The 16,743-nt window shown below is 37.7% G+C and overlaps 1 protein-coding gene across 2 annotated transcripts in view; it reads right to left on the minus strand.

The window, feature by feature from the left end:
- GSK3B (glycogen synthase kinase 3 beta) overlaps window positions 1-16,743 on the minus strand; it is a 274,814-nt gene that overhangs the window by 170,267 nt on the left and 87,804 nt on the right. For both annotated transcript variants that reach the window (XM_054482769.2, XM_054482768.2), the window contains exon 2: window positions 11,399-11,592. In XM_054482769.2, the coding sequence (XP_054338744.1) occupies window positions 11,399-11,592 (194 nt within the window). The remainder of the gene's footprint in view (window positions 1-11,398; window positions 11,593-16,743) is intronic.

Raw genomic sequence — 16,743 nt, forward strand, 5'->3', positions numbered from 1 at the left:
CAATTGTAATCCCAGCACTTTGGGAGACTGAGGTGGGTGGATCACCTGAGGTCAGGAGTTCGAGACCAGCCTGACCAACATGGTGAAACCCCATCTCTACTAAAAATACAAAATTAGCCAGATGTAGTGGTGCATGACTGCAAGCCCAGCTACTTGGGAAGCTGAGGCAGGAGAATTACTTGAACCCAAGAGGCGGAGGTTGCAGTGAGACAAGATTGCGCCATTGCACTCCAGCCTGGGCAACAAGAGTGAAACTCTGTCTCCAATAAATAAATAAATAAATAAATAAAATGGTATTAAAAGTAGACTATGCTCTCCATTCACAACCTAACAATAGTGATACCTCACATCCCTATCCCTCTATATCCCAATTACAGAACAAATGAAACTAGGCAGGAGACTTGAAACCTATGACTTACTTCAAAGGAGAAATGAATAGTAAATGAAGCCAAGATCACTAATAAACATGCAACTTACTGATTTTCAAGTTGGAACAGTCAGCCTCAACAAACCATAAGGAGGTTTTGGGATTGACTGATGTTCTCCCTGTTAAAACACTACAGGTCTCCTACATTAATTAGGTACCTACCCAATCTTTATCCCCACAACACAAACATTTTCTATCACAAGCACTTCCAAACTGCCCAGGTTAAAGTGGTTTAAGTACTCTGTCACAGTATGATGGACCACAGTGGGAAAAAAATAAAATACCACTGAAATGAAGATTATACCAGAAATTCTTTTAAAAAGCCCAGTGTCTTAGGTACAGTTTATGTGACTACTGGCACACAGGGATAATTATTCTTGGTTTTCTTTTTATCTTTGACCATTATCTTTCTTCTTTACTATTCACCAAAAAAAAAAAAAAAAGCCTCTCACTGCCATTAGGAGATTTCACAGGTTGGTTTATTTAATTGAACAAGGAGAAGATCCTATTTCAACCTTCTGCTGGAAAGACCTAATAATTTAAGGCAATCCCAAGCAGCAGCTACGTAAATCACAGATGTTAAAACTACAGACTTTAAAGTTGTCAGAGAAATTCCTATTTTATGATAATCGAGAAACAAATAGGTCAATATATCAAATTTTATTTTTTGGCCACAACAAAGAATACTTAAATTCCACAAAGGAAGGGTGATACAAGGAAAAAAACCGAGCTTGGTATAAAGCAGTCCATCACTTTTTAACATGTAGAATAAAAAACAAGAAAAACTATACAATAGCAACAAAAACAATAAAATACTTAAGAATAAACTTAAGAAATTTCTAAAGCCTGACTAAGCCAAAACTTCTGAAAGACATAAAAGTAGATTTGAACAAATGGAAAAATATTTCTTATTCCTGGCTAAGATAATTCAAGCTCACAAATATATCAGTTCTTCCTATATTAATTTATAAATAAAATCCCAATTTAAAAGATCAACACTTTTTTTAATAAAGTTAGATAAACTGATGCCAAAGTTCATATAGAAAAATAAATGTGTAAAAATAGGTAGGAAAACACCAAAAAGAAAAGCTACAAGGGCATATTAACCCTATCAGACATTAAAACATACTATAAAGCCTCTATAATCAAAATGGTATAGTAGTGACACAGGAATATGCAAACAGCCTAGTGGAATAAAATGGAAAGTCCAGAAACAGAGCCAAGTACATGTAGAAACTTAGCATATAATAACAGTAACATCTCAAATAACTGGAACAAAGATAGTCTTCTACTAAATTGTACCCAGACAAGTAGTTAATGATTTAGAAAAGATAAAATTAGATCAATAATTCATACCATAATAGGAATAAACTCCAAATGGATCAGGGATCTAAATGCAAAAACTGAACCCTGATAACTACTAGAGGAAAATATAGATGACTTCCTCTTTAACCTGAGGATAGCTGGAAAGCTTAGAACCATAACACAAAATCCAGATAAAAGAGCAATAAATTCAACTGCATAAAGGGAAGGAAGGACTCTTACCTATCACACACACAAAAAAACCTACCATACACAAAGTAAAAATTACATATATCACACCTAAGTATAAATTCCATAATAAAGTACTCTTCAAGGTTGATTGGGAAAAATCAAAATCGCATTTTTAAAATGGACCAAAAAAAGGACAATTCATACAGACTCACAAAAACAAATAAAATGGACCTTGAATACATGAAAAGATGTTTAAGTGTACTCAAAATAGGAAGATTGTAAATTAAAACTACAACGAGATACCATTTCTCACCTATGAGATTAGCAAAAATTTAAAAAGTAAGGCAACTTTTATAGCCAAAACTATGGGCCAACAGGCACTCATACTTAACTAGAGAGAACGCAAATTGGTATAACCTTTATGGAGGGGCATTTAGCAGCTGTAAAAAGGATGAAAAAAAAATCTCTGAACTGATATGCAATGATTTCCAGGAAATATAGCTTAAAGAAAAAGCAAAGTACAAAAGAGTATCTCCAATATGCTACCTCCTGTGTAAGGAAGAAAAAAAAAAAAAAAGAAAAATGCACAAATTAGCAGGTATGTGTAAAACAAAACTGAGGAAAAGTAAGCCAGAACATAATGAGGTTGGCCATCTACAGGGAGTGAGTGGAAATAAAACAGAAAGAATCGAGAAGAAATGACACTAGATTTCTGACTTTTGGAACCATGTTAGTGTTTCACAGAGTGAAAACATAAATAATTTTTTTTAATCAAAAAGAAAGGGGGTAAAGTTCTAAGAAGTGATACATACAGAAACAGATGAACCTAACTACTTCAAATTAATAGTCTATGCTACGGGAAAAAATTAAAATTAAAAAAAAAGAAAAACCCAAATACTTTTTGAATGTAATATAAAATCCATATGCCTTTCAAGCTAAAGATAAAAAACATAAACACTGAACTCTCAGTAAGTCCAACTCTGCCCCCAGGGGTATGTGTTAGCAGTTCTGAAACTAGCTTGTAAATTCTAGGATTGAGCAAATAAGTAAATATATTGTGGATAACAGCAGCCAGGTTTTCTCACTTCAGAAAGAGGAGTTACAAATATAGAAATAAAGAACGGTAGAGTGAACTCTGTGATGTTGCTCTGCAATTAAAAGTATTAATTTTTAATAGAAATACAGAAAAAAACACGTGTGAATATGCTTGCACACATGTGCACACACATACACCTATTGTCTAGTTCTGTTGGCTAAGGGGATCTAGATCCAGCTTGAAAGGGCTTTCGCTGGCCAAATCTGAAGCAATTTTTTTTGAGACGGAGTCTCGCTCTGTCGCCCAGCCTGCAGTGCAGTGACGCAATCTCGGCTCACTGCAAGCTCCACCTCCCGGGCCATCCTCTTGCCTCAGCCTCCCGAGTAGCTGGGACTACAGGTGCCCGCCACCACGCCCAGCTAATTTTTTCTATTTTTTAGTAGAGACGGGGTTTCACTGTGTTAGCCAGGATGGTCTCAATCTCCTGACCTCGTGATCTGCCCACCTCGGCCACCCAAAGTGCTGGGATTACAGGTATGAGCCACGGCACCTGGCCTGAAGCAATCTGAGTATCAAAATAAATGACCAAAGATTATAACCCATTTAATAAAATGAGAGTCAATGAGTCCATATGATATATACAATTAAATGAGAGAAGGGAAAAGCTTTCCTCATATTCCTTAGAGTAGAATCTAATTAATAAAGAAAAAAAGAATAAGAAAATCACCATTTGTAGCCATTATTATAATAATTGAGTCTAACAAAAACTCATTAATGCATACTAAAACTAGTTGGTAAAAGCTGGATGAGAAAAAGATTATTTATGTAGTCTAAAAGTATTTTCCTACAGATTCCTTATTAATTATAAAGAGAAAAACAGTAATTCTACAGTAAAGAAACCTAGCAAACACTACCTTAAGTGACAGAAGTGAATATCAGCATTAACTAGACAGACAGACATCATGGGTCTCCTGATATAATGCATTAAGAAGAAAAAAATCATTTCTATGATATTCTTTCCAAAAATGAATATGCTGAACCTAATTATGAGGAAACATTACACAAACCCAAATAGCTGTCCTATACTGTTCAAAAACATGAATGTCATGAAAGACACTAAGTGAGGAACTCTTCCTGGTATAGAAGACTAGAGATATCACAACTAAACACATGACCCAGGATTTTCTTGTGCTACAATGGACATTTTTGGAACAACTGGAGATATTTCAATAAAGCCTGTATATTAGATAATAGTATTGTATAATTGTTAATTTCTTGATTTTTTAATAATTATTATGTGGTTACATAAGCGAATGTCTTTGAGTCTGGGAAACAGACACTGAATAATTTAGGGATAAAAGAGCCTCTTATACTTAAAAGTTGCACTCAAACATTTCAGGAAATAATATGTGTAGCCAGGCACACACGTCTATAATCCCAGTACTTTAGGAGGCCAAGGCAGGAGGATCACTTAAGCCCAGGAGCTTGAGATCAGCCTGGGCAAAACAGGGAGACACTGTCTCTACAAAAAAAAAAAAAGAAAAATTAAAAACTAGCCAGGTGTGGTGGCGCACACCTATGGTTATCTACTTGGGAGGCTGAGGTAGGAGAATCGCTAAAGCCTAGGAGTTGGAGGCTGCAGTAGCTGTGACTTTACCACCACACTCCAGCCTGGGTTATACGGCAAGATCTCACCTGAAAAACATAAAAATAATATATAGAGAGAAAAAGAAACTGCAAAAGTGAGTGTGATAAATATTAATATTTGGAAATCTGGATAAAAGGTTTAAGGAAATTCTTTACAGTAATGGCAATGTTAAGCCTGAAATAATTTTTCTTTTTTTTTTTTTTGAGATGGAGTCTCGCTCTGTCACCAGGCTGGAGTGCAGTGGCGCGATCTCAGCTCACTGCAACCTCTGCTTCCCGGGTTCAAGTGATTCTCCTGCCTCAGCCACCATGCCCAGCTAATTTTTGTATTTTTTAGTAGAGACAGGGTTTCACCATATTGGCCAGGATGATCTGATCTCCTGACATCGTGATCCACCCGCCTCGGCCTCCCAAAGTGCTGGGATTACAGGCATGAGCCACCGCACCCGGCCTAAGCCTGAAATAATTTTTTTTTTTTTTTGAGACGGAGTCTTACTCTGTCCCCCAGGCTAGAGTGCAGTGGCGCGATCTTGGCTCACAGCAACCTCTGCCTCCCAGGTTCAAGTAATTCTCCTGCCTCAGCCTTCCAAATAGCTGGGACTACAGGCACGTACCACCACACTTTGCTAATATTTGTATTTTTAGTAGAGACGGGGTTTTGCCATGTTGGCCAGGCTGGTCTCAAACTCCTGACCTCAAGTGATCCTCCTGCCTCAGCCTCCTGAAGTGATGGGATCACAAGCGTGAGCCACCACTCCTGGTCTAAGCCTGAAATTATATCAAAATAAAAAGTAGCAAAAATCAAATGATTTATGTATATGGAACTAATTTTTAAACTATAAAATGCTATGTGTGTACATTATTACTTTCAAACCGCTCATCAGACAAAACTCTGTATTTATTAAATTAATTGGTGAAATACCCACACAATCCTAGCATAGGGTAAGTTGCAAGTTTCAAGTGTTTGTTATTCTTAAACCACTGTCTGTACACCTTCTCCAACAAAACATGAAAAAAGGACAAAAATCATAATAAAACACTAGATCTACTATTTTGTTACCTAAGCAATAGATCCCCGCTATCTTTCTCTGTCAGTAAGTACATATAAAAACCATAGAATCTAATACGCAATTTCTTGCAAGCCAAGGCTTTGCTCTCTTGCTTTATTATTTTATTTTCCTGACTCACATCCTTTTATTTTCAGCCAGGTTACTTGTTCCTCTCTGTAATGCATGAAAAGTATTCCAATTCCCAGTGAGGACAATCAGAGGTATTACTGTGTTTTACCCTATGCCACCCAATATAAATAGTTTTATTTAGTGTTTTAAAAAAAAAAAACAAAAAAACAGGGTCTCACTGTTTATGAATAGTTTTATTTAAATGTTTGTTTTCAGAGTTCTACAGTTCATTTACACAGGGACATATTTTCAATCTTTAATCAAAGTATTTGACATATTCTTTGTTTAGAGCCTTCTTAAAAAGGAATAGTGATGAAAGATACAATGATTAGAAGAAAGGTAGAACAGCTGGTTCCTTGAAAAGAGATGATAACTAAAGCAAAGCTATATAGCAAGTCTGACTGAGAAAAACAAAAAATAAAAGAAAGCACCAATACATAAAATACCTCCAAAAAAAAAAAATCACAATGTTAAAACACCTGGAGCAAATAGGATATATTAGAAAGCAAAACTGACTGAATATTATCATGTTTATATATTACATTTAGGTCAAAGGGAAAAAAACCATAAACCCTATATGAAAATCAGTGTCTAATCATAATAAAAACTGTTCATCTAACAACAGAAAACAAAACAACAAAAACACTCTAGTTCACCAGTAACATTTTAAACTCAGGTTTCTAGGTAAGCTAGAAAATTATAATGAACATGTAATAATATTTAGAAAAGCAACATAGTAAAGTATCCTACTAAAGGGCCTCAGCACATTAAATGCATCTAGAAGATGCCCAAGTTCAAAACCAACGGAGGAGGCAGTGTTCAAATGCCTAAAACAAGACGTATTTACATGGAGGAAGACTTGCATTTACATGGAAGATGTATTTACATGGAGGAAGACTTGCATTTACATGGAAGATGTATTTACATGGAGGAAGACTTGCATTTACATGGAAGATGCATTTACATGGAGAAAGACTCCCATTCCCAAGAACAACAAAAAAATTACTATACATATCTAGATTTAAAAAGTAAGAAAAGTTTAAAACCTACATAACTATAAAGCTTTACATCAAAAATGGATTAAATGCTGAGAATTCTCACATATCTGGATGGGAAGGCTGAATATTGTAAATCTGTACATTCTGCCCAACTAATCTGCAAATTTTACATAATTTTAATCAAATCTAAAGTTTGTTTTTGTTTTATTGGGGTTGCAGGAGAAACATCACAGGCTGATGATATTTGATACACAGATTTTTTTAAGAGAAAAAACAAGGAACACTCATAATATGCTGTTAGTTCTCATCATCAGAGAAGTGTTACATAAGCCAAAATGGACAAATCAGTGGAAAAGAAAAGGAAACCCAGAAGAAAATCCAATGTATATATGGTAACATAATACACGGTTTTTAAAATGGCATTTGCCCACCAGTGGGAAAAGGATAAACTTTATAGAAATGGTTTCTGAGACAAATGACCTACTACTTGGGGAAAGGTTAAGTTATATTACTACTTTACACTACATCCCAAAATATAACCCCAGAAAAATTAAAGAAATGTGTGAAAATAAAATTCCTAGAGAAAATGACATTATTTATAAGCAAGATACAACAGGCCCTTTCTCAGCATTATACCAAAGCCCAAATCAACAATATCTGAAAAGCAAAAGATAATCACAAGCAAAATCAACACAAACTGAAATTATTTTTTCTCACTTTGAGATGATGACAGATGGTTCATATTATTGTGGAGGCAGCTTCTAGGATGGCCCTAAATGATACCTGCCTCCTGGTATTCACACCCTTGTTTAATCACCTCACCAATATTAGGTTAGAAAAAAAACTGTGGTTTCTATCTTAGGCTTACTGTTTTTCCAGTGGATCCCTTGCCATGTAGGAAGCTAACTGGTAAGACCTCAGAAAGCCCAGTGAACAGGCCCATGTGGCAAGGGACCAAAGTCTGCCAACAATCACATAGTACACTTGGGGACAGATATTTCCTCCTTCAGACAAACCTTCAGATGAGACTGCAGCTCCAGCTAATGCCTGGATTCAGTCTGGTGAGAGGCCCTGGGCCAGAGGTTCCTAGCTAAGCCATGCCTGAATTTCCAACACACAGAAGCACTGAGATAATAAAATCTTTGTTGCTCTACAAGACTACATTTTAAATGGGTTTTAACAAATGATTAAGGAAGACACACACTCTAAAAGGGGTAAAAAGGGTCACAACATGTAAAATGATGTTGTAAATTAAAATAATTTTTCAGGGCCAGGCATGATGATTCAGACCATAATCCCACCACTTCAGGAAGCCAAGAGGGAGAACCAGTTTAGGCCAGGAGCTCGAGACCAACCTGGGCCATGTAGTGAGATGCGTCTCTACAAAAAATTTAAAACAGAAAAGAAAGCAACAAAAAATAAAAATAATTTTTCACCTACAGAATTGAAAAACATAAAAATACTCCTAATATCTAAAGACTACACAGGAAATAGGCATTACTCATATTCAAATAATGTACATTTAAATGGATAAAATCTAACTGGAAGACAGCCTATATCAAGGTTTAAAGTGCTCTCCTACTCTTCAACCCTAGAATTCTACTTTTTTAAACTGTATTCTGATAAAGCACATATATACAATGTTTGGCAGGGGAAAAAAAATTTTAACAGCTATCAATTGAACAATGGCTAATTAGGGTATATCTACACAATAAAATATAATGCAACCATTAGAGAATGAAATAAAACCAATCTCTCTTGAGAAGGAGAAAGAGGGTATGGTTTAAATATTTTGATAGAAAGAGGTTATGACACTGTGAGAATCTGATACTATGATATAGATAGAGGACGAATACTGTGAGAGAAAGAGAGAAGGGGTAGAGGGGCTTGATACAGTGAGGATAAAATGTGGTAAGGCACTGGAGAGTCTGTCTAGATTCGAATCCTTGCCCATCCATCCACTTGCCAACTGTGTGACCCTGACAAGTTAACTTAAAATGTCTTTGTACTTAGGTTTCCTTATCCAAATAATAACAATATCAATCACACAGTACTAATGGTAAGAATTATGTAAAACTACTCATGTCAAAAAATACATATAATAAGTATTTGCTATCATCATTAACTACTAATCCCAAAAAAATGGAATGTGTGGGTATTTAGGAGGCAAATATTTAAAAAATGGAGACCCTGTCATAAAAAATATGGAATTTCCTAGTTTATGGACAATACAGGCTCGAGGAATTTAGAATAGCAAGATCTCCATAGCTGACTTGAACCATCTGGGAAGTTTCATACAGGAAGAATTTGACCTGAGTTTTCATAAATGCACAGAATTTAGATAGCAGGAGAATGAGAGTGATAGAAGAGCTGAATAAAAGCAGAGTGGTCATAGAAAAGAACATATTTCAAGGACAGTAACATAAAAAGTTTGGAAAGTTAAGTATCTGGAGAAAATGGGAGACTATGGAAGTTTCTGAGTACACAAGTAAACTAGGCAGGTTTTACTTTCTAGACTATGAAGAACCATAGAAGATTTATGGGCAAGAGAAACAACATGACCAATGAGAACTCTGGGATTATTCTAGTCTTAGTACACAGAAGAGATTAGAAAGGAGAAGACTAAGGTACACATTTATAAGTGGTTAAGCCAAATAATGACAGGTTCTGACTAGAATAGTAGTGAAGAGAAAGAAAAAGAAGAGACACAGCCACAAGGCAGTATGAGGAAAAAAGAAAATCAAGTTAAACAATGACTGGATATTAGGGATGAGCAAATGGAACAGTGTGAATAACAGTGAATTATAAAACCATTAAAAAGAAAAAGCAAATCCAAAGTTATGGGAACTAGTAGGAGAGATTTCCATTGAGTCTTAAAAGTTAAGTCATGGTTAGATAAGACGGCTTGCCAATTTAAGATAACAGTACAATATTCAGATATCAAGATTCAGTGGGCATTTGACAACATGAGACTAGTACTTGGGGGAGAGGTGAGAACTGAAAACAGAAACAACTGAATTTTTAAAAATTCTTTAGAATGTTCCAGACATTTACAGCAGATGGACACTAGAATGTGGTATAACTAGTGTTATACCAGAACAGTGATCACTTCTTCTTGTTATATCCCTTCATGTTTACCATAGGTCTTGGCACACAGGAGGCTCTCACTAAAATGTTGCAGAGGTTGGAAGAGTAGGAAAGGGAGCAACGCTGCATAGTGACAGAGGCTTAATTACAGCCAGTGTCTTCTGACTCTCTCTGCTATAGCACAACATAGAGATGACATCTGAGCTTCCATGCATAGGCTCCCCTAATGAGGTACAGAAAATGAAAATAAATGACAAGAACTGAATTTTGGGATTGCTAGTGTCTAAAGGCAGAAGGACAAGAAAAAAAAGGGAAGATAGCAAAAAAAAAAAAGTTACGAGAAAAATGGATAGTGTTGTAATATGGTTTGGATGTTTATCCCTTTCCAAACCTCATGTTGAAATGTAATCTCCTTTTTTTTTTTTTTTTTGAGACAGAGTCTTGCTCTGTCCCCCAGGCTGGAGTGCAGTGGCGCGATCTCGGCTCACTACAAGCTCTGCCTCCCAGGTTCACGCCATTCTCCTGCCTCAGCCTCCCAAGTAGCTGGGACTACAGGCGCCCGCCACCATACCCAGCTAATTTTTTGTATTTTTAGTAGAGACAGGGTGGAGCCTGGTGGGAGGTATTGGATCAACGGGGTCAACCACTCATGAATGGGTTAGCACCATCCCCTTATTGATGAGTGAGTTCCCACTCAGTTCACAGGAGATCTGGTTATTTAAGAGAGTCTGGGGACGGGCATGGTGGCTCACACCTGTAATCCCAGCACTTTGGGAGGCTGAGACAGGCGACTTGCCTGAGCTCAGGAGATTGAGACTAGCTTGGACAACATGGCAAAACCCCATTTCTACAAAATAGTAATAACAATAACAATAATAATAATAAAGTCTGGATCTCCCCCTTCATGCTCTGGCTCAGCTCTTGCCATGTGATGCACCTACTCGCCCTTCACCTTCTGCCCATGATTAGAAGCTTCCTGAGACAATTACTAGAAGCAGATGTCTGCACCACACTTCCTGTACAGCTTGCAGAATTGTAAGCCAATTAAATCTCTTTTCTTTATAAATTACTCAATATCAGGTATTCCTTTATAGAGACGCAAAAACAGACTAACACAAATTGCAACAAGGATTAAAAAAATTTTTTGAAAAAAGGAAGCATAGTCAACTACATAAAATGCTTATATGCTACAGGCAGTGTTCCTCTGGTCTACATCAACACAGTACAAGGGTGGGGACAGGTCACTTTTTACAGTATAAATTAAGAAATGTTAACTTACCTTTCACAGGATTAAAAAATATATATATTACATATGTCATTTGTAATGACTACAAAAGTAATACTGCAATCTTCAGTGAATGTTATCTCTACAAAATACATGACTAGAAATAAAATCACTACAATGGTTGAGCTGAACAAAAATGTGCACAATAGAAGAAATTTGAAGCAAAAAGAAGCAACTGAAAAAATAATCATTTATGGCACATGTATTACGACAGCAACAAAATATATGAAATACCGGACATTTTACCTTAAATCTCTTGTCCTGCAATACTTTCTTGATGGCGACCAGTTCTCCCGAATCACAAAGTTTGGCTTGATATACCACACCAAATGATCCATTTCCAATCACTTTAGTGTCTGTGTAGCTGACTTCTTGTGGCCTGTCTGGACCCTGCCCAGGAGTTGCCACCACTGTTGTCACCTTGCTGCCGTCCTTGTCTCCTAAAGGAAGAAAGGAAATTTTTTTTTCCATGAGAACTGTAAGGAATTAAATAGAGAAAACTGCCAAAATATACAAGGTAAACTATATTATTTTTTATTTTATTTTATTTTTTTTGAGATGGAGTCTCACTCTTGTCACCCAGGCTGTAGTGCAGTCACACAATCTCGGCTCACTGCAACCTCCATCAGTCTGCCGGGTTCAATCAATTCTCCTGCCTCAGCCTCCCGAGTAGCTGGGATTACAGGCACCTGCCACCACGTCCGGCTAATGTTCGTATTTTTAGCGGAGACGAGGTTTCACCATGTTGGCCAGGCTGGTCTTGAACTCCTGACCTCAGGTGATCCGCCCTCCTTGGCCTCCAAAGTTCTGAGATTACAGGCATCAGCCACCACACCTGGTCAAAGTAAACTATATTCTTTACTACAAATTATTTTTAGTTTATCACATGTAATTACTTCAATTACTTATTTCAATTATAAGTCATTTTTTAAACTCCCATGTATTCAGTCATTCTATAGACCAGACACAATGCTTAGTTTCAACCCCATGAGGTAGACAGTACTGTTCCCATATTATAGGTAATAGGAAGAATGTTAAATTTGCCCATGGTCAAATAGCAAATGGTGAACCCGTAAGAGTCTGACCTTATCCATCCAATTCTAAAAGGCCTTAGGGCTTTCCTCAAGACCTTATTTTACTTGAAAATAAAATATGTGCAAATAAAAATGTTTAAAACTTCTCTCTTCGGCTCCTTCTGCATTTAGGAAAGTAAGGCTTTGAGTGTTTGCTTCCCTGAATCTTCTTTTTAGCAAAGCAGAAGACCTCTCAGAGAAAGCTCAGGTGGAGAAAAGAATGTTAATTTGGGGTTAACAGATATAAAAATTTAAATAATCCAACTCATTCTGAACTGAGGCCCAATTATATAAGCATATTACTGGCTCCAGGGTCTCTATTCACTCATAGACCTCTTCTTTCCTTTTCTGCCTTCTCTCACCCCAGTAGCAATTCAAAGGCTCTCTTCAATTCAGGCACAAGAGCCACCTCCTACTTGACTAGGCATAGTCCACAGTCACCATCTTGTTTTCTGAATTCTTAATCGATTCTCTGTATTATGCTACCTAGTATCTGATCTAAAAGAGCTTTACATTGTTCCTTTAGTGACTTCAACGTACACAAAAATGTCTACGTACACAAAAATGTCTACTGTTTCTTCTCTCTTCCCTGACAAATCTAAAACCAATTCTCAGTATAATATAAGTCCTTAGGCTCACTTATTGGACTTTTATTTTTTCCTGTTATTCTTCCATTACAATTTTCTTTTTAAAATACTAACTGAATTCCAATTAACCTAATAAAAGTAATATAATGAGTATTTTTCTCTGTGAAATATAAATTGCTAGATAAATGAATATCCAAATGCGCTAGTAGCATATTATAACCAATATTTATGTCCATTTAAATTCACAGAAGTATTAATATACACAAAAGCCAATGAATGTCTGTGACCAATTAACACTTTCATTTGTAAGATGGCATTCATGGTCGCTTCCAAGATGGCCGAATAGGAACAGTTCTGGTCTACGACTCCCAGGAAGATCAATGCAGAAGACAGGTGATTCTGCATTTCCAACTTAGGTACCTGGTTCATCTCACTGGGACTGGTTGGACAGCAGGTGCAGCCCATGGACGGTGAGCCGAAGCAGGGCAGTGCATTGCCTCACCTGGGAAGCGCAAGGGGTTGGGGGATTTCCCTTTCCTACCCAAGGGAAGGCATGAGTGGCTGTACCTGGAGGAGCGATACACTCCTGCCCAAATACTGCACTTTTCTAATGCTCTTTGCAACAGGAAGACCAGGAGATCCCCTCCCATGCCTGATTCGGCAGGTCCCACGCCCACATAGCCTTGCTCGCTGCCAGCGCAGCAGTCTGAGATCAACCTAAGATGTGGGAGCTTGGTGGGGGGAGGGGCATTTGCCATTGCTGAGGCTTGAGTAGGCAGTTCTATGCTCACAGTGTAAACAAAGCAGCAGGAAAGCTCAAACTGGGCAGAGACCACCACAGCTGAGCAAGGCCTACTGCCTCTCTAGATTCCACCTCTGGGGGCAGGGCATATCTGAACAAAAGGCAGCAGACAGCTGCAGACTTAAACGTCCCTGCCTGACAGCTCTGAAGACAGCAATGGTTCCCCCAGCACGGCGTTTCAGCTCTCGATAAGGGACAGACTGTCTGTTATCCAAGTGGTTCCCTGACCCCTGTGTAGCCTGACTGGGAGATATCTCCCAGTAATGGCCAACAGACACCTCATACAGGTGGGTGCCCCTCTGGGATGAAGCATCCAGAGGAAGGATCAGGCAGCAATATCTGCTGTTCTGCAGCCTCCGCAGGTGATACCCAGGCAAACAGGGTCTGGAGTGGACCTCTAGCAAACTCCAATCGACAGCTGAGGTACCTGACCGTTAGAAGGAAAACTAACAAACAGAAAGGAATAGCATCAACATCAACACAAAGGACATCCACACCAAACCCCATACGTAGGCCACCAACATCAAAGACCAAAGATAGATAAAACCACAAAGATGGGGAGAAACCACAGCAGAAAGGTTGAAAATTCCAAAAACCATAACGTCTCTTCTCCTCCAAAGAAACATAACTACTCGCCAGCAAGGGAACAAAACTGGATGCAGAATGAGTTTGATAAGATGACAGAAGTAGGCTTCAGAAGGTCAGTAATAACAAACTTCTCCAAGTTGAAGAAGCATGTTCTAACCCATTGCAAGGAAGCTAAAAACTTTGACAAAAGGTTAGACGAATGGCTAACTAGAATAAACAGTGTAGAGAAGAGCTTAAATGACCTGATGGAGCTGAAAACCAGAGTTTGAGAACATGGTGAAGCATACACAAGCTTCAGTAGCTGATTCAATCAAGCAGAAGAAAGGATATCAGTGATTGAAGATCAAATTAATGAAATAAAGCGAGAAGACAAGATTAGAAAAAAAAGAGTGAAAAGAAACAAACAAAGCCTTCAAGAAATACGGCATTATGTGAAAAGACCAATCTACGTTTGAATGGTGTACCTCAAAATGATGGGGAGAATGGAACCAAGTTAGAAACCACTCTTAAGGATATTCACCAGGAGAACTTCCCCAACCTAGCAAGGCAGGCCAACACTCAAATTCAGGAAATACAGAGAACACCACAAAGGTACTCCTCGAGAAGAGCAACCCCAAGACACATAATTGTCAGATTCACCAAAGTTGAAATGAAGGAAAAAACGTTAAGGGCACCCAGAGAAAGGTTGGGTTACCCACAAAGGGAAGCCATCAGACTAACAGCAGATCTCTCGGCAGAAACTCTACAAGCCAGAAGAGAGTGGGGGGAAAATATTCAACATTCTTAAAGAAAAGAATTTTCAACCCAGAATTTCACATCCAGCCAAACTAAGCTTCCTAAGTGAAAGAGAAATAAAATCCTTTACAGACAAGCAAATGCTGAGAGATTTTGTCACCACCAGGCCTGCCTTACAAGAGCTCCTGAAAGAAGCACTAAACATGGATAGCAACAACCGGTAACAGCCACTGCAAAAACATGCCAAATTATAAAGACCATCTATGCTAAGAAGAAACTGCATCAATTAATGGGCAAAATAACCAGCTAGCATCATAATGACAGGATCAAATTCACATATAACAATATTAACCTTAAATGTAAATGGGCTAAATGCTCCAATTAAAAGACACAGGCTGGCAAACTGGATAAAGACTCAAGACGCATCAGTGTGCTGTATTCAGGAGACCCATCTCACGTGCAAAGACACACATAGGCTCAAAATAAAGGGATGGAGAAAGATCTACCAAGCAAATGGAAAGCAAAAAAAAAATCCTGGTCTCTGATAAAACAGACTTTAAACCTACAAAGATCAAAAGAGACAAAGAAGGACATTACATAATGGTAAAGGGATCAATTCAACAAGAAGAGCTAACTATCCTAAATATATATGCACCCAATACAGGAGCACCCAGATTCATAATGCAAGTCCTTAGAGACCTACAAAGAGATTCAGACTCCCACACAATAATAATGGGAGACTGTAACACCCCACTGTCAATATTAGACAGATCAAGGAGACAGAAGATTAACAAGGATACTCAGGACTTGAACTCAGCTTTGGACCAAGCGGACCTAATAGACACCTACAGAACTCTGCAACCCAAATAAACAGAATATACATTCTTCTCAGCACATCACATTTATTCTAAAATTGACCACATAATTGGAAGTAAAGCACTCCTCAGCAAATGTAAAAGAACAGAAATCACAACAAACCGTCTCTCAGACCACAGTGCAATCAAATTAGAACTCAGCATTAAGAATCTCATTCAAAACCAAACAACTGCATGGAAACTGAAGAACCTGCTCCTGAATGACTACTTGGTAAATAACGAAATTAAGGCAGAAAGAAATAAGTTATTTGAAACCAATGACAACAAAGACACAACATACTAGAATCTCTGGAACACATTTAAAGCAGTGTGTAGAGGGAAACTTAGAGCGCTAAATGCCCACAAGAGAAAGCAGGAGAGATCTAAATCAGCATCCTAACATCACAATTAAAAGAACTAGACAAGCAAGAGCAAACAAATTCAAAACCTAGCAGAAGACAAGAAATAACTAAGATCAGAGCAGAAGTGAAAGAGATAGAGACATAAAACAAACCTTCAAAAAAAAAAAATCAATGAATCCAGGAGCTGATTTTTTGACAGATCAACAAAATAGACCACTAGCAACACTAATAAAGAAGAAACAAGAGAAGAATCAAATAGATGGAATAAAAAATGATAAAGGGGATCACCACCGAGCCCACAGAAATACAAACTACCATCAGAGAATACTATAAACACCTCTATGCAAATAAACTAGAAAATCTAGAAGAAATGGATAAATTCCTGGACACATACACCCTGCCAAGACTAAACCAGGAAGTCGAATCTCTGAATAGATCAATAACAGGTTCTGAAATTTAGGCAATAATTAATAGCCTACCAACCAAAAAAAGTGCAGGACCAGACAAATTCACAGCCGAATTCTACCAGAGGTACAAAGAGGAGCTGGTATCATTCCTTCTGAAACTATTCCAATCAATAGAAAAAAGGG

The sequence above is a fragment of the Pongo pygmaeus genome, chromosome 2, assembly GCF_028885625.2.
Source record: "Pongo pygmaeus isolate AG05252 chromosome 2, NHGRI_mPonPyg2-v2.0_pri, whole genome shotgun sequence".
In the NCBI taxonomy this organism is placed as follows: domain Eukaryota; kingdom Metazoa; phylum Chordata; class Mammalia; order Primates; family Hominidae; genus Pongo; species Pongo pygmaeus.